General features: G+C 45.4%; 2 protein-coding genes across 4 annotated transcripts in view; one reads left to right on the forward strand and one right to left on the reverse strand.

The window, feature by feature from the left end:
- Positions 1 to 24514, reverse strand: part of LOC122403669 (pseudouridine-metabolizing bifunctional protein C1861.05) — a 36136-nt gene that overhangs the window by 8055 nt on the left and 3567 nt on the right. The window lies entirely within an intron of this gene.
- Positions 1038 to 24167, forward strand: LOC122403687. 3 transcript variants are annotated; one of them, XR_006259640.1, is made up of 5 exons: positions 1038 to 1716; positions 7265 to 8217; positions 15501 to 15942; positions 18109 to 18475; positions 22860 to 24167. XR_006259640.1 is itself a non-coding variant. In XM_043407359.1 (4 exons), exons 2-4 carry the CDS (start codon positions 7516 to 7518, stop codon positions 18396 to 18398), a joined length of 1434 nt encoding a protein of 477 aa, XP_043263294.1. In that variant the 5' UTR covers positions 1038 to 1716; positions 7265 to 7515; the 3' UTR covers positions 18399 to 19345. The 3 variants fall into 3 exon arrangements, 1 of the variants encoding a protein (XP_043263294.1); XR_006259641.1 differs by having other exon boundaries at positions 22865 to 24167; XM_043407359.1 differs by lacking the exon at positions 22860 to 24167 and having other exon boundaries at positions 18109 to 19345.

The following is a 24514-nucleotide window of genomic DNA, read 5'->3' on the forward strand; positions in this document are numbered from 1 at the left end:
TTTCTTTCTGACATAATCATATAACTTTATCGGTATACGAATATTTCGTGTTGCATAGCGCTCTGTCTATTTCGATCTAAGGCTTTCGATTATTTTCGAGCACGGATGGGATTCGTCGTCGATTGCGAATACACACGTATATACGTAACGTGTGCAGCCTCGAGGACATCACGTTCAAGGGATTAATTTCTCCTTTCCCCGCTTCAGCCCCGTTCCCTCGCCGCCAAGAATAAATACACGGGAAAAAGTGTGAATTTTTCAAGGAAACGTCGGGGATTCATTTTTTTTTTTTTTTTTTCGTCGCAACGATTTAATTACAAGACAAGCGAAGGTACTTGCAGAGTCATTGAGCAGAAGGCTGGCACTCGGCATCGGTGAAGAGCAACCTCCGTAGCGCGCAAGCTCCCTTTGTCCCCTGTGTCTTTCGTTTTTCATTTTCGAATTGCATTTTTCCCTGCCTCCGCTCTTCCTACATTTCCATATCGTTTCGAATTTATTCGAATTATTTATCCGTTCGTTTTTATCTTTTCGACGTACGTTGGTTTTTCCTCTTATCGCGTAGATTTCCCATTCCCCGTTCGGTCCTTCCGGTCAAATTATCCACACCGGTTCTTGCATCTTATCACGGGCTACTTTCCCGTCGTGCTTCCCACAGATTTTCACTTTTTCACCCACTCAGATTTCCTCGCTCGTTACATCTCTCTCGGATCTTCGTATCCCTTCCCCTCCCCCGGTTTCCCTCGCGCTACACGCGCTTCTTTCAGATTTTCTAACTCGTTTTACCGCCACCCCTCTACCCTTCGATACATCCCTGCTCCCACCTTTCCAGTCCGTCCTCTTTCTCGCTCTTTCACCCTTCGGTCGAGTTCTATCCCCTCCACTTTCTTCGTTTCCCTCGTAGCCATCCACCCTCCTGTTGGCTTCCGCCCCCGCTCGCGAATCTTCTCACTCTCTCTCTCTCCGTTGTTTGGCGTTGCGAGCGGATCGCGGCGGTCGCGCTGTCTGTCGCCAACACCGTGCAGCGCGAGTCAGTCCGGTTGCCTACCTCGGGCGCTGTTGACAGCTAACCCCCGTGCGCGAGGAACCCTTCCCGAACGCCAGTTCGCGTTTCCATCTCTTCCACAGTGGTAGCGCGTCTTCCGTTCCGTCGTTGCGCGTAAACCGGGGTGGCGGTGTGTCGTCGGGCATTGGGAATGGCGACGTTTACGACGTTTCGATCGAGGTGAAATCCCCGCGAGCATCGGGGAGAACGGTGCGTCGGGGACGATAGACGCGCGTACGGCGATAGTCCCGCGAGTGTTGTTGCCCGTTATGCGATACGGTTGTCGGTACTGCGGGAAGTCGAGCAAGCGGATCGAGCCCAGGACGTGGATCGGAAGCAGCGGACGCATCAGGGAGAAAATGACGACGCGCACGACGAACCGCGCGAGATCATGGTGGTGAGGTGCGGGTCCGTCGCGCGAACCAGAGGCAAACGGCGAAGAAGGCAGCAGGCGGAGGGCTGGCATGAACGACCAGGGATACAACAGTCTCGACGACGCTCGCGGCGATGGTTATAGACGCGACGCGATCACCATGTTCGTGCCCGTTTCGGCGACTGTGCGACGCTCGTTCGGACTATTTACGCTCGTTTCCGCTCGTCATATCTCTGAACGCTACGGTGACGCGCGCGTCAGATTGACGGTGTACTAGTACGAGCCTTCGGCGCGTCTAAAGGTCAGTAACGAGGAGGTCTAGAAAGGTCTTTCCCGGTCTGGTCTGTCCGATTCGATTACCGACGGACAGGGGACACGGGGCACGGGACACGTGTGTGTGCGCGCCGAGGACCAACGGTCGACGAAATAGTCAATGTCAATATCTCGATGAGACGACAGCTTTGCTTTAGGACACTCGACACCACCGAAGGGCGGGGGAGGGGGGGGGCAGGTGTCGGATCGTGTTCCTACGCGCGTTTCGACTAGCTACGTTCGTCCTTCTCGAAGGGACTCTTTTTTCCTCCTCGGCGGACAAACTGTTCTCGGGTGTCTCGCGTGAATGTATCGTCCATTGGGACGTATGTAGCTCGACGGACCCGCGATAACCGAGGCGGGGCCGTGACAGTGGTGGCCGTTGGAACAAATTGTACACGCGGAAAGAAAAACGAGGCGAGGAAAACCGACGATAAATTTCTTCGGGAAGGTCGGGAGGAGGATTGCATAACGTTCGCCCTCTCTCTCTCTCTCTCTCTTTCTCTCTGTCTCTTTTAACTCTCTCTTGCTACGTTCGAGCCCAGTCCTCCTTCAAACGGTAACAAACATTCGCACCGATAGCTAATTAAAAGCTCTTGCCACGGGCTGCTCCTCCTCCTGGAGCCCTTGCTCCTCCGCTCGGCTTGCTCGCCCGCTCGCTTTTCCCGTCCTCCGCTCTCTCTGTAGGTATTTAATTAAAAAAGACCGCGACCTATTCTCCGCGGCGGTGTTCACCGCGTCGTTTCATTCACTGGACAAGGTCAGCTCTCCTTCGTTACCCGCCGGCACGGTAGGGATTTTCTTGCCTTTTCGAAGGGAATAGGGACAGGGATCGATCCTACACCACCTTTCCATCGGCATTGCGTGAACACGTCGCCTGGACGTTGACCAGGACGTTGACTGTGAACGTATTCCCGTTGCCACGGGCTAGAAAATCCTCAGGGATCCCTTTTAACACCGAGTGTACAGCTTCACCAATTTTTAAATATATTCTTTAAAAGATTGTTTCTCAACTTCCTCTTTACGAGCAACATTTTCCTTTTCCTATGTTCTAGCGTCTATTTCCTAACAAACAACAGGAAGTAGCGGGAACAAACAAGCTCCAGAAATCTTTCAGGGAGATCGAGAAGATAACGTTGATCATGGTAGATCTTCGATATTTTAATCCAGCTTCTTTGATTTCGATTTTAACCAAAGCATTCTCTAAAATATTTATATATTTTGGTTTGTGAAAACAGCCATATTATGGTACAATTTGTGGAAGTACGAAGGCAACAGTCGGTTTCATTGTACAATATTTAATATATTTAATAAACATATCTACTTTTTCACTGCTCGCGAACAAAGTTATCAACGAGAAAGTTGATCTTACACTGATCGATATTAGACGTAGCGGTTAACCCTTCAAGTACGACGTCCGTATTCCCCATGTATTTTTTTAACACCCTTTCCGTAACGTAACAACTTCGAAAATTTAAACGATAAGCTTTATCGTATCGATTAAAGGGGTATTCCAGTCTGGACTGGAATGTTATTTTTTAATAAGAAGAATAAATACACAGTATTTATTAATGAACACCGTACGAGTCACAGATAGTCGAAGAAAGTCTTTTTAACAAAAAGCACCCCTCATAACTGGCACGATTTCAGTCGTTGCGTTGATCTGGAGAAAAAGGGGGGCAAAATATTTTGTCAAACCACCGATTATCTCGACGTAACAGTCGCGAATCGGCAGTTGCGTCGAAAGCCCAACGGTCGCGTGTTCTTCCGGCCGAGTATTCGGCGCGAGCAAGCGCGGAGGGCTTAAACGATCGATGGGCCCTTAACTTTCTTCTGTGTTTCGTTGCAATGCACCACTCGGTAGCCCCGATCGGGCACAACATCGATGCACAAGAGAGAGAGAGAGAGAGAGAGCGTACTTGAAAGCACAGATAGTCAACAGCCCTTGCAACGTGCGCGCCCCTTCTCGCGTTGGATCGTCGCGAATCTATCGACGACGAGGGCTTCCTTGTCCTCTATCCCCGTCTGTTTACCCTCCTTCTTTTCTTAGGTCCACACAACGTACGTGTGTGGATTCCTCGAGCACCGTGCATGTGCACAGTTCCCTCTTCCACCGTCGTGTGTCTATCTCACACACTGACGCTCAAAAGTTTCGGATACGCCTCATCGCGATTAACTTTTCTCTGTCGATTTTCGGGAAGTACAGGGGAGTCAGGGTTTTCTCTCTGCCTTACGATTCGTCGAATACCCTAAATAACAAAAGTATATTCTTTGTACGCAAGATTTCGTATCGATACGTTGCGTTACATTTTAGCGATCAATGTATCGTTTTGACAATAGCTGCGAACGTAGGAGCACCACGATGCCCGTGACATTAATGGAAGAAACTGTGCGCGTGTTTACTCATTTAAGCACGAAATATGCAACGTTTAAACGGATCCGGCGGAAAGCTCCTCGTTTCGCGCGGCGCAATTTGCTTCCTGAATCGCTAAAAAGCTTGAATAGGCTACCGTCGAGTGTAAACGAAAGGAAAGAGAGGTATCTCGAGGATTCCGCCTTGCAGGTAGAACGTACAGTAGAGCTTGTGTCCGACTAAGGACCGTAATGTTCCACCGAGATAGGTTTGAACACTGCGCGCGGCCACGGTTTTTCAAACCGTATTCTTCGCATTCTTCTTGAGACAGCCGGTTTAGAGAACGTTATAAACTCGGATTTTCCAGTTTTATCGTTGGATAATAAATTAACCAGCTGTGGTTTCGCTCGATATCACCTACGGCGAAGACAGAATTGCCGGACGGGTTCGATTTCATATGACGCTAACGTGCATTCGTAACGCGTAAGTTCGTTTGATGTCTTCTGCCGAGTCTCGATCTGGCAAAAGATGTTAAAAACAAAATTAACAAGATCATCGCTTATTTTGCGCATGAGATAATGTTCATTAACGGATAAAATGTTTGATAATGAACTTACGGGATGACCTGACATTAGGCGATCGGAGCAACGGTAATAGGAATATTACCTTTTACGAGTCGCTTAACAGATATAAGTACCTGTCGCCTAAGCGATTCGAAATGTCACTGGGCGCGCGTCATTCCGTGTTATAAATGTATCGTTAATACGACTTCGTGGTAATAATCTCGGCACGATGGTTAAAATGCCTCTGTTAACGCGACCGGGGGTGTTCCTATTTACGCGGGAAATATTTGTCCTGGGAATACTTCCCCGTTTACACGGCGATGTTTCAACATTTTTAACGCGACCCAACATCGTCTTCTAGATTTTTTTAACGAAACGACGGTAGTTCGATGTCAGCTAACAAATCAGATAGTTACGATTTTCGCTAAATTAATTATACTCGTTTCTACGTCTATTTTAGGACTATGCAACGCTAGAACAATTATAATGTATTTATTCGTACCAAAGTAGCCGAATAAATTTGTTACATTTTTTATTAGAAATTACAAATCGTTTCGACCACTTCCGGTTCTAGCTTCAAGACCACGGAGGACGGCCAGATAATCAAACGACTCTCGACATTTTTATCAAAGGGTAAAAGGAATTGTACTAAATTTTCGTTGCGTACGAGCGCTTTTACGAGGGCAGCTGTAATTTTCGTTTTCCCAGTCGGACGGAAATCGGCTTATTAGCTCTCGGCGGCAGTTTTCCCCGTTTCCCTCGTTCCGTCTTGGTTTCTCTGTTTCTCCCAACGGAGAGGCAATGCGGGCGCGCACAACTAGCCAGCATGGGATCGATAACAGAATCGCCTATCGCACGCTAGAACTGTCAGAAAGAAATACAATTTAGCGAGGCGCACGCTAGGCGACCCGTTCCGTGCCGCTTCGCGGCGTACGTTGGTTTAACGTGATCTATCGCGATGAAGGCTAATAATTACCGTATCTATGCGACTTGTATAGTTTGTGTATCGGACAAATGCGCGTCCTTCGAGGAATTGAGCGGGAAATGCTTCCCGGGGCGAGCATGACTGAACAAAAACGAAGGGAAAACGGTTCAACGACTCGCGATTCCGGGCATCGATTATCCTCAATTTATACACGCTACCCGATGAACCCGGATCCTTAATAATAACGTTAAGGGTGTATTCCGGTCAACGAGTTTGACAAAAATCGAAAAAGAAACAAATATCTTGACACCCCAGGCAACTACATACATTTCATACATACTCCATTATTTTAACGTTTGAACTGCTGTAACCTCCTAACAAAATAGTCGTTCGACAACTTATACTTTCACCTTCTCAAATTCAAGTTTCTTAAATGCTCTTTCACGCTCGTAGAAAAGCGAGAAAGTGTTCGAGTAATTTGACCCAAGTTTTAAAGTTGCAGGACTCGACTCGCGGTGTCTATAGCTTTAGTAGGAGAATTCATTTTTTCTGGCTGGTATCAAGCATCTTGATGTACGTTGTTAATTATAAGCGCTGTTGCCTCGGGCCACTCGGCCAGCGCGGAACTTTATGGATGTACCGGCCCTCGAGAGCGTGTCGTGCACGTTTCATTTGCTGGCGGCGGTATTTTTATCAATTTTCGACCCGTGCTCGCTTCTCAAGCACAACCAGAACACCCGTGACGCGGTCAGTCTGCTCGGGCAAGATAGATCGTCCTCCATCGAGAACTTTATTGCCCCGCATCGTTGACACGAATCTGACCAAGTAGCGCGCGAACATTGTTCGTTCGATGGAACAAAGGCTCTCGTCCATGGTCGATCGGTTTCTATTTCGACCGTTTACCTCGAATTAGACGGACGCCGCGAATTACAGCGTAGCGGGACACCCCGTAATCGGAAACCATAAATTTTTCGCGAGCCGATCGTTGCTTATCCCCGTCCATAAGCCTTTTGCGTACGTTTTAATAGCACGTTCCGACCGAATATCTGGTAACCAAAGGATTTACTCCGCCCGCGTTGTTGTCATTCGCTCTTCGTTACTATTTTGCCAAATTGTGCTCCTAATCCCGGATATACGTGTTCCCAGCACCGTCCATGATCAATCTATTATACGCGACGACGCGAGGAATTTACTGTAAACAGTTTAGCGAGAGTAACGGAAAGAGGGTCGAAATAAGTGGCTGAAGTAGACGTTGCATATTCTGGTCAGACCACGACAGAATCTCCTGAACCACTCGACGCGTGAGATGGAAAGGAGCGGTTCAAGTAGATGTTGTGTGTTCTGATCAGACAGCGAAGTCTGAACATGCAATCTCTTCGTTCCTGATCAATGCATTAACGCTAGAGCTATCGATAATTATGGTGTATCTTGCAAAAATTTGTATTAGAATTTCGTTTGTAACACTTCCTAAATTTACTTATAAAGTCAAATCCATGGGTGAATTTTTAAAACCAATACTCGACGGAGCAAAGCTACGACCAGACGTTGGTTTACGAGCGGAACAAACATTTTTATTCGCGGTACGAGAATAAAATTTGCCCGGAGTCCGGTGGTACCGGGCATCCCGAAAGACCCCACCGCGAGGCAATAAAAGTTTATTACGCTTTAACGACTGTTTCGATCTGTTTCGTCGTAGAAATCAGCGACACTGGGAGGAACGGAGCCGCAGGGAGCTGCAACGAGCCAGGGTACCAGCGTGGCCGCGACCATCGCGCTGCAATGAACAGGCTGCACCTGCCAGAGCGCATAATGTGCCTCGCGTGACACACGCCGTTTCTCGGTACATTTCTCGTCGGGGCTCTCGGCCTGCTACACGCCCCCGCTTCCGTTCCATCCGGGGTATAACCCTTACGACGAGGACGCGCGTACCAGGGAGGCACGATAGTAATGACGGTGATGCTGCTGCAACGTTCAGTCACCCCGCAGTCGACGCACAGCCAAAAGACAGCGAACAAGGACTGCAGCGCGAAGCCGCCATTCTTATTCCTGCTGGACGATCGTCCGGATCATCGACACTCGACGGATACAACCACCACTAACAACAACAACAACAACAGCATAAACAACAACAACAACAACAACAATAATAATAATAACAACAACAACAACAACAACAACAACGTTCTCAAAAGAGGCAACAGTAGTCCTTCGTACGTCGCCGAGGAGGCGGCGGCGTCGGTGACGTCTCAAAGACGCACCGACTGTGGCCAGGACGTCGCAATGCGATATTACCGGCTCTGGATCTACACCTGTAACTTGGTGCTGCTCGGTAGCGCGCTAGGCTTCGCCGCCACGGTATCGCGAACACTTTTATTCACCGGCGACCCGCGACGGTACGTGGTGCCAGGTGTGCCCCGTGCATTCGACCCGACAGCGCTCTACGCTTACTTGGCCCTCGCCACTCAGCTGGGCCTGGTGCAGTTGCTCGGCTGCATCGCCGCCAGGAGGCTGAGCGCCAGGCTCCTGAACGCCTACTGGCTCCTACTTCTGGCGCTTCTGTTCGGCGACGCCGTCATCGGGGTCGCCTGGGTCTTCCGGTTCGAGAGGATGCGCGCCGAGCTCAGGCCCATTCTCAGACAACGACTGCAGGTCGGTATCGTTTTGTTATTCGTTGTTTAGTCAGTGGTATCCGCTCAAGACGGTTCACCGACCAGACGGCTCGCGGGAACGGACGAATTTTAAGTCCGTTGCCCGGGGTAACTAATTAAGTAGCATAACGAGATCTTTGTGCACGGGCTTGTATAATACCTCGCGTGTACGTGCTCTCCGTGTGTTTGGCGTCTTGCGGGTTTGTCCCGCTACGGCTTAGAAACGATAATTAACCGCGTATCGCTTCTACCAGTACACCGTTGTTTCTTCCTTTTTCTAGGGTTTCAGCGTTACATTGAATTCCGAGCGACGCACGTGGCGTAGGCGGCGCTCGTATAGAATGTTAAACCGAGGGAGATGGAATTTGTTGGTTTCGACTCTAATTTCAATTGGCCCGTATCTCTCTGCTCCCAGAGTTTTCATAAATGAAATACGCCCATACATCGTTTGCGTTTAGTTATCTCGTTATATATAAATTTCAGCAGGAACGGCCGGGGTCAAGCTGTAGGCGGTAGTCATTTGGAACATCAAACTCGCAAAGAAGGAATCTGATAACGATCTAGGCGGCCTGTCTATCGATCTAATGGCCCTTTCACGAGTCGACCGAAACGTGTGGAGGTTGGAATGTTTTTTGAGGGCATACGCTTTCAGAGGATGAGGCGGGAAAGGTCAATTTTTGTAAGGCTCTAGACCGGAATACACCCACGGAGGACTCCTTTTCACGAGTTTCGAAGCGGGAATTAAACCTTTACAGCCTCGCTTTCCATTTCCCTCGAGTTGTTAAACGAACTTCGATTCGATTCAACTTTGACAGTGTACCATACACAAACGAACTTCACCTTACATGGCCAAGGTAGCTCGTGTCGCTAATAAAAAGTTGGCTCGAGCAGATGTCAGGGCATAGATAACCAACCCCTCGATGGCGATTTCTTTCTCAAGTATCAAATCAAGCTGGAAACCATAACTCCCAGGGACGATAGCTAGGGATATATCCTCATTCCAGAGGCAACCGCTGTTCGGTGTCAATCGTGAACACGCGTCAAACCAGTATTTTTAAAGCGATGGGGAGAAGCGATACCCAAGCTACCGCGAAAGAAAATGTTTAACGTGGAAAACTATGGACAATTTAAACGTCTCTTTCTACCGATAAATCGATCATCGGTGTTCAAGTATGGAAATACATTCTTCTGTTATCGTTTCGAACATACCATTTATCTCCAGTTTTATTTTAAAACGGATTCGTTCGAAAAGTTTATAAATTGGTTTACACCGATTTTACCCGGTCATTTTCTCGCCTGTAGTTCCGATTGAAACGATGTATGTCGGACCACGATTAATTTGTTATACGGTGGAACGTCGATTGTCTAAACGCTGCTTATCCTAAAGGCCGATTATCGGAAAGCAAAACGAGACACATACACGTCTATAGTATCGTAAGTCCTACGCTAACACTGTCCACGCTTTGGAAGCTACATAGCAACCAAACAATTTTACTAGCCTCCATAATACGTTCCACTTCCCCCGATAATTCTAAACATCCGACGATTAATTTCAACTGTAACTATTTCTAACGAGTCGGAAGATAGTAAGATCGACGGAAGGTGGATGGTATCTCACCACCGTCGTTGATTAGAAATTAGAGGGTTGTTCTCGCACGCGTATACGGAAGATTTACGCTTTCGAGCCATTTCCTCGCGTGCCTCCAGTTCGAGATTTTATGCTCGACGACTGAAAAGACTATTATACGACGGCGTCGAGGGCAATGTTGTCGTTAAGAGCGAAATAAGTGGCTCGTTTTGGCAATAAGCGAATCGACGGTACCGCCGCGGGACGATTTCCCTGAGATCTTATGGTAGAATAAATCCGCTCGAGTCGACTCGAGCCAACTCGAACACCTTGTTCCCCGAGAACCGTATCAATCTATGCAAAACCACGATTCGCGTTTCTCTTTCCATCCAACGCGGGGCGACGCAACACGCGATCGCAGACGACTTTCCAAGCGGTCGGAACATTATCGAGACTCGGATACATTATACCTTGGCGTCTATACGGCAGTCAGGAATAATTTAAAAGGCGCGCTCCACTCGATCAAAGTTTCGTCCCGGAGTTGGAAGTCGCGCGCGGCTTCCTCGGACGTCGGAGGGAGAAAAATCGGTGATGATCGTTCACCGGTAACGCGAATAGACGCGAGGAACTCGTCGAAGTTGCAGGTAAATGATTTATCCGGAATGAAATTTATTAAATTTTATGAAATTTCTAAAACGATCCTTTTCCAGCGACAGATGCTGCTCCAAGTTTGGTTAATTCCCCAATTTTCGAAGCGGACGAGTATTTAGGAAACGATAGAAAATCAGTGAACGAACGGAGGGATTTGATTTTTTTGGCAAATTGTCACCAGACTTTGCGATTCGGACCACCGTGATCGCGGAGGCGTGGTTCACTCTTATCACCGGATAACATTCAATGGAGTATCGACCGGCAAAAAGGACAGGTTCGCGTCGCGACGTCGACAGGGACGCCGGAGCACGTCCAATTTGTATTAGTCCGTGTATCGGCGTGGAAACGTGACCGGATTCTAAACAGAAGACGTTTAAACGAAACTCTCGGTCTGGATCGAATGAATTTTAATTTTTTTATTTTTCATCGCTGGTCGATTGATCTCGCCCCGCGTACGTCCGGCGTTTCCATTCGATTACGGTTTTATTTCCGTCGCGGCGCGGCGCGAGATTCGCTCGAAACGCTATTCCCGGCGTCGTTCGATCGATAAACATAAAAAATCTAGAGACGTTCGTAGTCAAAAAAATCGATTTAATCTCCCCCTGTAATACGGGAAGAATAGGATATATCGTCGGCGATAGCCTGGCGACAAATTACGATCAATCAGAACGTCGAAGCGGCACGGAGATTGGTTACGCGCGTGTTCGATTATTTTCGAGTTCGTTATTTTGATCCAGGGCTTGGAAAGGTTCCGAAAGTATCCGTTGTTTTATAGATTCTATGTAGGGAGATTCTAGAGGCCAAAATAAAGCGAAAATCAAGAATACTAATTCGTTGATGGAGGCTTCGTTAAAAAGTTATTAACGTTTAAATTTCCGCCTGTACTGAATTTTTTTCTAGATTGTAGGCAGGATTTTGAGGGTAGATCTATTCACCAAAAATTATTGTAATTGACTCCCGCAACTGAAAATAATTTTTCCATAACGATTTGAAATTTTTTTTTTCGTCGAAAAATTTCACACCTTCTCGAATTTTTTTCTAGAAAGTGGGTAAGAATTCGGGGATAGATCTATTCACCAAAAATTATTGTAATTGACCCCTGCAACAAAAAATAATTTTTCCAGAACGATTTGAAATTTTTTTTTTCGTCGATAAAATTAGGCATCGATTTTTCTTAGAAATTCGCTTTTCATTTTTAATCAATGTGGTTGACGCTGCACAGAAAAGTTGTTTAATACTTTCTTGTGGGTATCCATGAACTCTAGTTCCTTCCAAAATTTCAACGAAATATATTCACTATTGTAGGAGTTATGGCCGTTTGAAAATTGGATGAGTTTTAGGGGGTTTTCCTCATTTTACGGTGTCAAGGAGCAACTTTTCCAATATTTTTAGAATTCCTACATATTCTTCACTAAAATACGCGTTGATTGCTTTTTGAAACATTAAAATCCTTCAATCCGTTCAGGAGTTATGACATTTTAAAGATTCGCATGAAATTTCAGGGAAGTATCTGGTCTTACATTTTCGGTAAAGAATTTTTTTTTCGAAAGTGGATAGGATTTCGGGGTATATCTATTCAGCAAAAATGCTTGTAATTAACCCCTGTAACTAACTATAATTTTTTTAGTATGATTTGAAATTTTTTAATTTCGTCTAAAAATTTCAGTACCTGCTCGAATTTTTTTCTCGAAAGTGGATAGGATTTCAGGGGTGTGTCTATTCACCAAAAATGATTGTAATTGACCCCCCTAGCTAAACTAATTTTTTCCAGAATGATTTGAAATTTTTTAATAACTTTTTAATGGACCCTCAGTCAAGAAATTGATATTCTTGATTTTCGTCTGATTTTGGCCTCTAAAATCTCCAATTAAATTTTTTTTCAACGGTAGCCGAACACCCTGTATAGTGTAAATGTTCGTAAACTAAAAAATAACGGTTATAGATCCTACGCGAGTCCAAAATTTCGGTTCTTCGCGACAGTTATTCGGAATAAAAGTTGTTCGTAACCGTTTGGAGAATCTAAATCTATATTGTAACAGTTTCCAAGTCTTAATCGTTCGGCCGGACTCGCGTGTTCCCCATCGTTAGAATTTGAACGACGCTACCGAGCCGTGGTTGGCTGACCGAACGCGAGGATCTATAGTTCGTATGGTGGTACGAATAATATTCATACCTTTAGCCGGTATACGATCTATTTATAAACGCTCGTGCAGATATTTATGTATTTCCTGGCAACTTCACGGGGCGAAACTTCTTCAGCTACGACGCTTGACATTTAAGCCCAGCGACGATAAGGCTTTACGAGACCGAGGAAGCGACGTTTAACGTTTCTGTCTAGACTAATTAAGTCGCCTCTCGATGGATTGCCACGTCGATATGGCCACCGTCGAACAGAGACACCGATTAAATTTATATAGGGCGAGAGTCTCGTGACGCGACTTCGAATAACTCGCGCGACTGTTTGCTGTAGCGAAAGAATATTTCTAACGAAGACTGCATCGTATCAAGGGCACGCGGTACTGTAATTCATTTTTTGTTTGTTTTTTTTTTTTGTACAGAAATGTAAGAAATAGTTTATTAGTTATTCGAAGTCGTGACGTTGCTCGAACCAAGAATCATGAGTATAGATTATTATTCGTCGATAAGATTGCTGAAGAATATGTGAAAGTAAACATACTATTTTCGTTTACTATTGTTTCGAATCGCCACCGAGAATTTCAAGCGCGTCGGAAAATATAAAAGCATCCGAACAACCGACTTCGAAATATTATTGATTTTATTTTCTTCTTTTAGCCGTTATTTTTGCCGACGCAGTGGCGACACTGGAATTAAGAGACACTCTCGGGATGCCGCCACAGCGACGACACCAAAGTTGCAGAGGATTAATTTTTTTTTTAGCGATATATTAAAGACAGCGAGGGATCTTTATCGACGAGCCTTATTAAATGGTCAAAAATAAACGAACAGAAATTTCCAGAATTTATACAGCTCGTATCGTATTCTTCGAACATCTAGGATTAAATTTCAGATAGTAATTAAAGTCTACAAGTAGAGTTTACGTAAACTAAAATAATTACCGAACAGCTGTTTTAAATTAAAGAGATGTCGACTCACGATTCGGAAAGTATCCTATAAATTTTCTCTTCGTTTATTAAATGGTCCTCGCGAATAGCCAAAAAGAGTCACGATTGTAATTCACGATTAACAAACTTTCTTTCACAATGTAAAGGTCGATCGATTTGGAATACAGTAATTCATTCAAAGAGAAGGAGTTTAACAGCGTGGAATCGGCACTCGCCAACTTCCACGTGCACGTACGATATGCAAATGGCAACGGTCGTTAATTTGCGGTCGTCTAGCGAATTCTTAACTTTCCAACGAGGCTTTTAATCGAGAAGTTAGCTTTCCTAGTTATCGAGCGCGAGCAACGTGGAAGTTTAAATAACTTTGGGAAATCTAAACAGTGTGAAATTTTTATCAGCGCGAGTGCTGATATATTACCCGGGCGTTATCAGGCTCTCCCACTAAATCTCACTTATCTGCTATTTAGTTTGTAGGATATATCTAGCGAGGTATTCTAATCCAAACTGGTTCTCACGATAAAAACTGTATTTTATCGACGACTATACTTTTTACGATACAACCTCGTTGCAACAATTCAGGGAATTATCCGTGTTCGTTGTGGTCTTCTTTTTCAACGAAAAGAAATCGAACGATTTCTGTTGGAAGTATAGTATCGCGAGTTATCGTGATCCCGAATCTAGGCCAATTAAGTAATATTGAAAAGACTCTTTCTATTTTTATTCGAAGAACCACGCTGACGGATTGTTAGAATTTTGGGCGAATTTCGACGCGGTGCTCGCGAGCTTTTGATCCAGTTTACAACCCTCGCTGTCGTCGCGATGAAAAATCAGTGTCAGGGAGATTAACAACAGTTCCAACCTTTCGCCCGTTTCACCTCGTTTCTCTTCCCGTATCTGCAGTCATTATTCTTAGCCCCGTTCTTATCTAGGTCGATCGCATAATCGACGGAAAATGTGCGTACCCCCCCAGATAATCGACCCGGATACGGAACCGTACTGGTCGTGTCGTATTCTTCTTTCGCGGCCGTAAAAGCAATTTTCTGTTAACGGAATTTCACGTCGAATTTTTGTTACCCGCGTGCTACGGTTTTTCGAACAAAACTATTTCGATGTTTCGTACAAGGACGCGTATAAAAATCTTTCGAAAGTAAAAATAAATACACTGTCGACGAATTATTGAATTTTAAACGAGTAGCGTCATAATAACCGATGCAAATGTCAATTGCTATCGGAATATCAACACCTTAACACGTTCGTGGTCGCTGATGTAACGTTACGTACTTTCGTAAGCTATAACTGATCCCCGTTGACGTAATGCTACGCCTTTTCATACGGCATAGCTGATTCACGCTGACGTAACGCAACTTCTTTTTACGTTTGTTGGAGTCCGATAACACGAAACTATGTCTTCGTTATTCCAGCAACTGTCCAACGATACGTTCGAACAGAAATTTTTGAGACAACAACTTTACCGCTGTCCGGATCCGAACACTTCCTGAGTTTACGAATCTGCGAACTTTTAGCCAACTTCGATCGCGCGAAATCGCTCGAAGCTGTTAACACCTCTGTTTACAAATCGTTTAAATTTAAATCGTGCGCAGCAATGGCCAGAGAATCATATTGCATATAACGGTGTTTATGCAAGTGTTCTTGCGAAAACACGTGTTCGGCGCAATGGCGACAACGGGGCCGCTCGAGCGTTACGGAAATATTCGAGGACCGTTAAATCGTTTCTAATCGTTTATCAATTTTTTTACCACCGAGACCCCCCCGTCGATCTCGTGCAAAATCGAACGGCTTAAAAATACCGCCATCTCGTTCGTTTCGAGCGGAGGATGCGTAAATTTAGATTCGCCGAACAGTCGTGTGCATCCTGAATCGATTAACGTGTTTCGAGTCGCGGGTGCCACTCGCTCGGAGAGGTTCGTCCAAGTTCCTCGACACCGTCGAACGTTATTTATAGCGATCTATTTTCTGCCGCAGATGGAATACGGCAAGGATCCACGGTTCACCGAGCAGTGGGACCGTCTGCAGAAGGAGTTCATGTGCTGCGGGGTGATCGGTCCCAGGGACTTTGGGTCCCGTTGGCCGCAGACGTGCTGCGGGCCCAGCGCGAACGTAAGCGACACCTGCCAGCATCCGTACGGCAGAGGCTGCGACGAGTCTCTGATGCGATGGCTCAAGAAAACCGCCGATCTCCTCTTCGTCCTCGGCTTCTGCGTGATCGCGTTCGCCAAACTCTGTTTCCTGGGTATCCTGCGCTACGAGATACGGGAGATGATACAGAAGATACGTCTGCTCCGAGAACCACCACCGCCGGCAACTACGCTCGTTCAACCGCCGTTCTCCCAGGTCATGCCGGAAGCGACGAACAACGGGAGCATCGTTCGACGAACCACCCTGCCCAACGCCGTCACTCCTTCCGGTAGGCTCTTCCCGTAAATCCTCGATCGTTCGTAGATTAGAAATTTTATCGTCGATCTCTCCTTCACTAGGTTTCGCTATTTCCTCGTTTCTACTCTCCCGCGGGACGAGTTCCCCGTAAACATATTGTTCCTCGCAGGAATCGCGCGACGGAAGAGTAATCGACGCAATCTAAATTCTCCGTCCCCCGTGCGCGTGTTCTGCACGGTACCAGCTAGTTTTATCTTCCGAGGATCTTCTTAACGCGCACAGCGGATCGTTATTGTTCCCTTGTTCGACGAAAATGATTAAATGTTTCGGTCGATTCGTAACGCTCGATCCTCGGGTCTCGTCCCATCGATACGAATCTCCGATATAACGAGCAATCGGATCGCATAAATCCTCGTATCTCGTCGTCCGCCAAAGTATCTACTCGTTCTACATTCTCTTTGAAATCGTACTCGCTGGATTTACTTTGTCCATCGACCAGCCGCGGAAACGTTCGATAAGTTTTCCGTCGAGGAAACTCCGTTGGTGTCCCGAGGGACAGCGCGAAACCATCTTAAACTGTGTCCAGTTAACTTTGCACTCATCCAATTACTTTCCTGTTAGGCTTTCGCCGTTAATCCGATCTTTTCGGCACACCTTCGTCGCTCAGGCTGCGTAAGTGCTATTGACTACGAAGCCACTCAACTCTGACAAGGCTGCCTTCGCGAACGAGACGAAGAAGAAGAGAACCGCGGACGACCCTAATGAACGTTTATCGAACGACGTTCGACAAATGCTCGTATTCCTGCGAAGACAGGAATCACGGCCCCGTCGAACTTTTGCTTCTCCCCGCAAAAAAAAAAATTCGCTTCGTTCTTTCATCGAGTTTTCGAGACGGCGAGGCTCCCTGAAAAGTTTCGCGAACAAGCTCATCTCGTCGTTCTTACGTTCAGAGAAACGTGTCAGGCTGATAGAAAACTGCTCTGGAATACCAAACGTCGACCATGTTGTTAAAAAACATCTTACGTCCCCTATGTTTGAAGAATATCCGAACGTCGAGGGGTTAAACGTACTTTGTAGAGCCTGGAAGGAAGGAAGTCGAGTGTCTTTTCTTTAATTAGAAGCGAGAGGTCGGTGGAGAGAATGTAGAAACGAAGAAACAGTAGGCTCGAAAGCGTGTTTAATCGAAGCATCGCGGGGCGACAGAAACTTGTGTTCGTTAAGGGGTTAAAATAGCGGTGCTATTAAAGCAGTCTGTTTCTATTATGGTAGAACACGCCACGAGAAAGTAAATCGGCACGAGGAACGAAGGGGTGAACGATTCGGAGCAACGCGAGCACGTCATACCGTTTTAAAGTCGAATGCATAATTCCCATGTTCGTTCGCGATCTGCCGAAGCAGAACCTGGGTCGTTCGAGTAATACCTGTGCAGGGCTCAGCCCGGCTCCAATTATAGCGGAAGAACTAGGACGTTGCGTGCGCGCGGATAATAAGTATTTAGCACCCCGCGGTGCCGTCTGTAATTAAGGGAACGATAGCGGGGATTTTAACTTCGCTCGAAGCCAGAAACGCGAACCGTGTATCGCCTCGATCGAAGGTCACGCCTCTCGAACCGATAAGCGACAAATATTTTGTCGGGAGCATCGTTGAATACGCAATGTGACGAAAATATTGGCCGAAGTCCATGACCGATCATCGCGTGATTATTTATCACCGTAAAGTGTTCGCTGCTCGTAAAACGTTCAAAATCACGCGATCTCGACTCCTCTCGACGGACCAGAACCAGGGAATGTTTGGATTTATCGATCACCGTCGGTCGTCCTCGTTCCCAAAAACTGGTAATTATTCGTTCGCCTCGAGAAGGCGGGGATTGTTGCGCTTTTTATCGGCGAACAATGAAGAGGCGTCCTTAGTCGTAAAAATGAATGATCGTTCCGACAACCGAGAGGAGCCGGGGTCATGAGCTCGTTCCTCTCGACGATCGGTATCGAAGTGTATTGCTGTTTTTTCGGGCTACCATCTTGCACTGTCTGTAGTAGGATACGTATTTTCCGTTTTGATTAGCAACCTATTTCCATCTTTTCCGGAACACTTAGAACAGTAGGGTGAATCTGAGTCTCGTGTAATCAGTTTGTCGGTGAAAGAGATCGCGAGACCGGAAGAGATTTTGGCCAAAATGTAACGAATGGATCGGTTTCAGGGAACGCGTCGTTGCTACTTCAAACGGACGACTGCAACGCCGGAAGACACCCCCTGCTGGCGAACAATCTGCAGGACGGTGGGGCGGACAGCGACACGAACAGCCATTGCGCGCTGATACTCGAGGAAACGACGCCGACCACGGCGAACCATAACTGCGGTACGGCCCGCGAGAAGAGCAACGGCAACAACAACTACGAGATGCGGGAGTTCAACAGGAGATTGTTGCTGTCGAACGGCGGTAGCCCGGGCACGGGAATAACAGCAGGCGGGCAGAGCAGGCGCACCTGACTATGGAAGTGGTGGCGAAACACCTCGAACCGTTTCCTCTACAGGAGCAACCGGCCCGCTGAGATCACCGTGTATAAGTAAGCCTGTTCGTGCATACGTGGCTCCGAGCACGCGAGTGTAGCCGTACGGAAAAAGACGGAGAAAAAGTTTGGGAAAACGTTGCGAGAGACGAGCCGCTCCTCGGATTCCGCGTTTAATCGCGCCTTAGAACGACAGGGTGTCGCGTGAAAACGAGCACTCGGATGTGTCGTTGAAACTCGCTTGAGGCGGAAACAAACGTTGCAATCCGGGGCTACCTAGGTTTCTTTTCAAATGCTCCGGTGTTTTCTTGATTTCGACGATATTTATTTACCGATGCTCGAGGTATTAGTTTGTTTTAGGAAACAAGTAATTTTCTGAGCACCATCCTCGTATGCGTGGGAGTCTGGAACTGATCTAGAAAGTTTCCACCTTCGAGTAAGAGTGTGGTCGGAATGCATCTCCAGAGACGAATACGTAGGATGCCGACCTTTACGCGTGCAATTGCACTTTGCAACTGCATGCAAATGCACGAGAGTAACATTGAAAGTCGACGGCGTTTGAGACAGTTTTATTCCACCTTGTAACGTTGTTCTCTGTTTCAACCTGTTTCAACGATGCGGCTCGATCCAGTTACGCGAAACTGTATACAGAACGGTCACGTTGCTGGTAGTCAGGCGTTTTTCTTGCGAATGATTGGTATAAGAAAAGGGTAAAGAGCTATCGTTGTTCTTGAATAAAGATTGGAGTGATTTATACAAATGATTCTCAACCTGGTCGTTAGCAACGCTCGTTGTCAACCGTTTGTTCGACGTTCGACACGTTTGAAAGAGTGGTTTGAGACACGACGAATAAGTTAATTTTTATTATATTTAAAAAATGTTTATTATGGAATAGTTCTTTTCTGTTGTTAAGTAATAATAAATCTATTATCAATCCCTGTTTGACTCCCGTTTCATTCCCGTTTCGTTCGATCGAATATCGATTTTATTTCTGCAACTCTGCTTTTATACGCTTTCGAATATCTTTTTTATTAAAATCTCTTTCGGTATTCGAGAAACAGCGAAACTGTTACCGCTTCCATTTCTTCTCATTACTAATGATTTCCAAGAAAAACGCTTGCTAGTTATAAAGCGAACGAGTCTGTATACCATTCCTAAGTTGTTCGAGTTAGAAATCAACGACGACGCAAGAAGAGAATCTATGAAGAGACGTTTTTACGGTCCAGGAGCTGAACGTGCGAGCGAGAATACAATAATTAGATCGTAATGCATAAAAACAAATTTGTTCGGTTGAGATGATTGGCCGAGTGTTATCAAGAAAAGACAATACACGCGCTTGTAGAGGCGGTAGACTAGCCGAAAGTGAGTCGAGGATACGTTCAAGGCATTGATTTCCGTGCAAGGAATTTCCCTTCGAATCCGAAGAGAGGTTCGTGTTCGATCGCTTTTTTTCCGAATCGCGACACCATCGGTTTTAGACACCCCGCGCGGTTTAAGCGACAAAAATTTCACTCGTTCCTATAGGAAGAAGAAGAAGAATAAAAAAAAAAAAAGAAAAAAATAAGAAAAACGAAACTAACACGAACCAAGTTCTACCGTAGATTCTCGAGTTTTGATCGACAGCCAATTATCGAAATCGACTCCTTTTTTCTACAAAGAATATTTCACGCGAAATTTGTGAACCATACGCGACTCGTTTCGACTTAAATCGCGCACACTGCTATGCATATAGTTGGCGGGACGAATATAGCGAAGTACTTCAGGCTCGTTCGAGAGGTTTGTTAACCCCTGCGAGTCCAACGCCGACTCAGACACGAGAGACGTAGCGCCTCTTACAGATCTAATAAAGAAGAATATTTTGTTGTTTCGATCGAAAAATTATCGTATTAAACCCTTAATCCTACGATAACGAGCCTGATTCCTAAAACAAATCTAAATAAAATTAAAGAGTATACGTTTGAAAAATTGTAATAAAATTGCAATTGAAGCTATTTGATATTCGACTTTGAGCACTGTTGGACCTTTCTGTGAAATGAATCCGCATCTATTTGAATTCTAAAGAATACCGCAGAACGCCTATGACGCATACTAAAGCTCGAAATCTTGGCACAGGAAGAGCTAAAGTGCAAACGCCCAACAAGTATTCGTCAGAGCATTTAAAAGCACCGTGTTTTACTCTCTGCAGCTTCTGTATCGCGGTATAAATTTTGTCCACGAACAAAGACTAAAAACGTTAGATTTGTTTTCTAAGGTAACTTTCAACACGATTTTTAATATCGACGAGCGTCAGCCACGGAAGAAAAAGCTGGTTAAAAATTCCAAAATTCGGTGTCCGCGAGTAAACTCGTCCGAGCCTCGCTGTATTTATTCCGCCAACGATACATACACGCGTAAACATACGCACACGCATACTCTCATTCTAGGTGTCCTCGTTTTGTTCTGAACGGAACAGGCCGCGAACCGTGAAACCCGTGTCTGAATCGGAACTAACAAATAGACGAACCCAAAAACCGAGTCTCGTAGCAGACTGCTGAGGACTGACGTCGTTAATATTTTTCTATTAAACCCGATATCCCTTTTCCTACGGATTGCCACAGAACGGAGTCGAAAGTGTTCGATGGACGTGCTCGTTTTCGGATAACGTCGATGATTCCCGCGCGCGCGTGTCTGTCGAGACTGAATCGTCGTTTTATTTTCCTAAGCAGAATCCATTGCGAGGACGTTTTAAATGTAAAATGAGAAAATAAAAATCAGAAAAAAAAATAAATAATATAATAGATACGTCGTTCGAACGTCACCCGTAACGAATCGACGCGAACGCGACCGTCTTAGAATTACATAAAGTAGAGAGAGAAATTGATTCGAGGACCGCCTCGAAGATCGGTTCCCTCGGGCTAAATACAGAGTACTCGTGCTTTATCATCGACGCGAAACGGACTTTATTTTCGTAGACGCGAAGGATAGCGTGTTTATTGATCTAACCGCGAGTCGTCCCGGGAAAAATTAATTTGACGGACACACGGAGGTACTCGTCGATGACTCGATTATAATTAGACGCGCGTCGTACGTGTTTGCCGATCCCGTAAGTAGTGTCGTTTCTTATCGTACTCTGTATACGGAAAATAACCGTAACGATTGGGAAATTGCGCCTCGTTCCCCATATTCTCTGTTGCACTGCTAAATTTATAATAGTTTTTTAAAAAACGACACGACTTAGAGGACGGCGATACACGCTTAAACAGCCCTCTGTGCCATGCTACCTTTGGTTTAGAAGCTTGCTCGAATTAGGGATCGTAGCGGAGCTCTCGAAAGGCCCAATTTTCTCGAGTGACCAGACATCGGGTTAGGATCCGCGTACACGAGTAATACGATTACTATTAACCAGATAATAGTAGATACCAAGATACGCGGATAATACCAGTGCGGTTATCCGAGTTTATACCATTCGTATAAAATTTTATATCTTGCACCAGTTTGTTATTTCTAGTTTGTTACGTAACACGAATAAAGATGAACAACTATTTAACTTGTTGACAGTACCGGGGATCTTGACGAACCTGATTACGTTGGTGGGAGAAGGTCGCTGAGTATTCTCAACCTATGATTAACACTGTTTCTACCACGGCTGTGTGCATACCTATTTTAAAAGGTGGCTTTCCACACCTTTGGTAGAAATCACACGTTATCTCGAAGTTGGAAGTAGCAAAAAAATTATATTAAATCTTATACAAATGATGTAAATTCGGATAACTGTGACTGCATTATCAAAGTGTCCGGGTACCAAGAGCTGTAGACACTAAATCAATTTTCAGGGTACCTTTGCGATATACAAAATTTGTACCAAATACGATTTCACTCGGTTGAAAAATACCCTATATCTTCATCGAGCCGATCAATTTTTCTCCCCCATCATCCAATCGAGTGGAAATTCGGTGAACTCGATTTGCAGAAAGCGTCGGATAATTTGGAATACAAAAAGTATAAGCATCGTTATTTCGTTAAATATTCTCTCTCTCTCCTCCCCGCCGTTGCTTTCTACGTTTAACAAAACGAAGAGAAAAAAACCCCCAACTTCGTGACGCGCCCTTACAGTCGAGTTTTAGGCGTATTTTTAGGGTCGGTGATGCGATTGACAGACACTTCATTAGCGCTTACAGACGAAACGGTAGATAATCTTCTACCGATGGTAGAAGATAAGTAAGTTTTCTATTAGCATGAACGAAGTCCACGAAGTATTTATATTCCAATGGTAGAAGAAGTTAGATCTCGCGTCCCAGGATCCGAGCATCGTAATAAGGAAGACTGCACCGACGAACAAGTTAGATGGTAAAACAAGACCAAGCGTAATTATTGATACCGCGACGGATTATACATAACGAATGACCAAATCAAAATATATACAGTACTAAGCGTATCTTCGTTTCTTTTCTTTTTTTTTAAGGATAGACCCGCAGACCCGGAGGTTTCTAACGTTTCTAGAGATTCTTCCGGCTCCACGAGCACAGCAGCCCGCAGTAACGTTCGAAGTTGTACGTTTGTTGCAGGAAAAACGTGTAATTGGACTATCGTACGTCGAATAGAAAGCTTGAAACGTTCGTTCGCGTTAAGAAAAAACTTGAATCGCAGCCGCCTATCGATGATACGCGAACCGAGGCCAGATCAGAAGTACGCATTACGAGAGTCTTTGTGTTCCGATAGAGATTTCTATTTAGGAAGTTTTTTCTACTTCCCGAGAAGCACAAATTTTCATTCGGATCCAACGTCGAAGTGAAAATAAGATAAGAAGAAATTTTCACCTATTTTTTCAAGTTCTACCGGCAAGCCTCGAAATATTTCGAACGGCATCGATCGTGTTCAAGCCCGAAAGCTGACCATAGAGTTCGCGATGTCCGAATCGCTCGTTTCTTCTGCGACATCGCCCGAGAGCGGTGAATCTGCACAGGCGACGGAGACACCCAAAGTGCTGACGAACAGAGTAACGTTTACTTTTGCGTGACGACGTGTTGCAACGGCCACGGTGAAACGAGTATCGACGCTCACGAAACGAGAGGAGGAAAACGAAACAAGAAAAAAAGGAAAAAATATTATAAAAATGATGAGAAAAAAAGAAAAAAAAAAAATGAAAATGAAAATGAAAAACTACGATGCGTCGAGGTTGCACAAAGGAAACGGAAGGCTACAAGCGCCTTCGTGGTCCTTGAAAATTCTCTTTCTACGCCATATTCCTTACACGCCTCTCCGTCCTCGCACGGTCAGCGAAATCAATTACTTTTGTAGATTTCTTTTCGAGAGATAAGTTTCCTACGCTCTCTCTTGAATCAAGACCGAGAACCGTTGTATACTGATTTTTACGCAAATCGCGCGAGTAGTATGTCACGGTACATCGTAACTATCGTTGCTGTTCGTGAAGTTCAATAATTTTATAGTTCGCAAATATCAATGACCCCCCCCCAAAAAAAAAATGGACAAAAAATACGTAGATGGTTTGTCGCGAACAGCTAAATAGCAGCGAGCGTGTTACGATACTTATTTATAAGTATCAACGAATATCTACGGTATAAAGAAACGAACCTTCGAATCAGTTCCGGTATGAATGAAAATAGAAATGTTTGTTCGTTGCTAACGAATAAATTTGATTTCGAAGTCAAATTTATTCATCGTTTACGAGTATGTAAATGCGCACGTAAGTTTTACTCGTTTCGAAACAAAATTCGCTCGACTCCGCGTCGCGAGCCCGTGATACGATAGCAAACATAATAATGTTTCAGTTTCAGTTTCCGTTCGGCGTGTTCAACGACAAAGTCGAGTTGTTATTTACACGTAGGTTGTTAGCGATGAAACTTTGGCAAACGATACCGTGGAGATATATCAAAGGTTAATCGCTTATCGTCACGCAAACGCGTTTTCTTCTTGATTTATTCACGCTTGTACATATTTTTCGTGAAATTACGGAGTCACCCCGGGTAATTATTCCGGTCAAACGGCTGAACATCAACACGCGACGCAGCAACGATGACGATGCACGATAGTTACAGCGAAATATTATGGGGCACTGCTATCGCGACGATTCTGCCCCGCGAAACGGGACTATAAAAC

This window comes from Colletes gigas, unplaced genomic scaffold, assembly GCF_013123115.1.
Source record: "Colletes gigas isolate AHSC1104 unplaced genomic scaffold, ASM1312311v1 Colletes_gigas_Sc00002, whole genome shotgun sequence".
NCBI lineage: Eukaryota > Metazoa > Arthropoda > Insecta > Hymenoptera > Colletidae > Colletes > Colletes gigas.

Excerpts from the sequence above, each read along its gene's own strand:
- LOC122403687 (XM_043407359.1), top strand. The coding sequence starts at position 7,516 with ATGACGGTGATGCTGCTGCAACGTTCAGTCACCCCGCAGTCGACGCAC. Across the intron at positions 8,218-15,500 it reads TTCTCAGACAACGACTGCAG|ATGGAATACGGCAAGGATCC; the intron begins GTCGGTATCGTT and ends TTTCTGCCGCAG. Across the intron at positions 15,943-18,108 it reads CAACGCCGTCACTCCTTCCG|GGAACGCGTCGTTGCTACTT; the intron begins GTAGGCTCTTCC and ends GATCGGTTTCAG.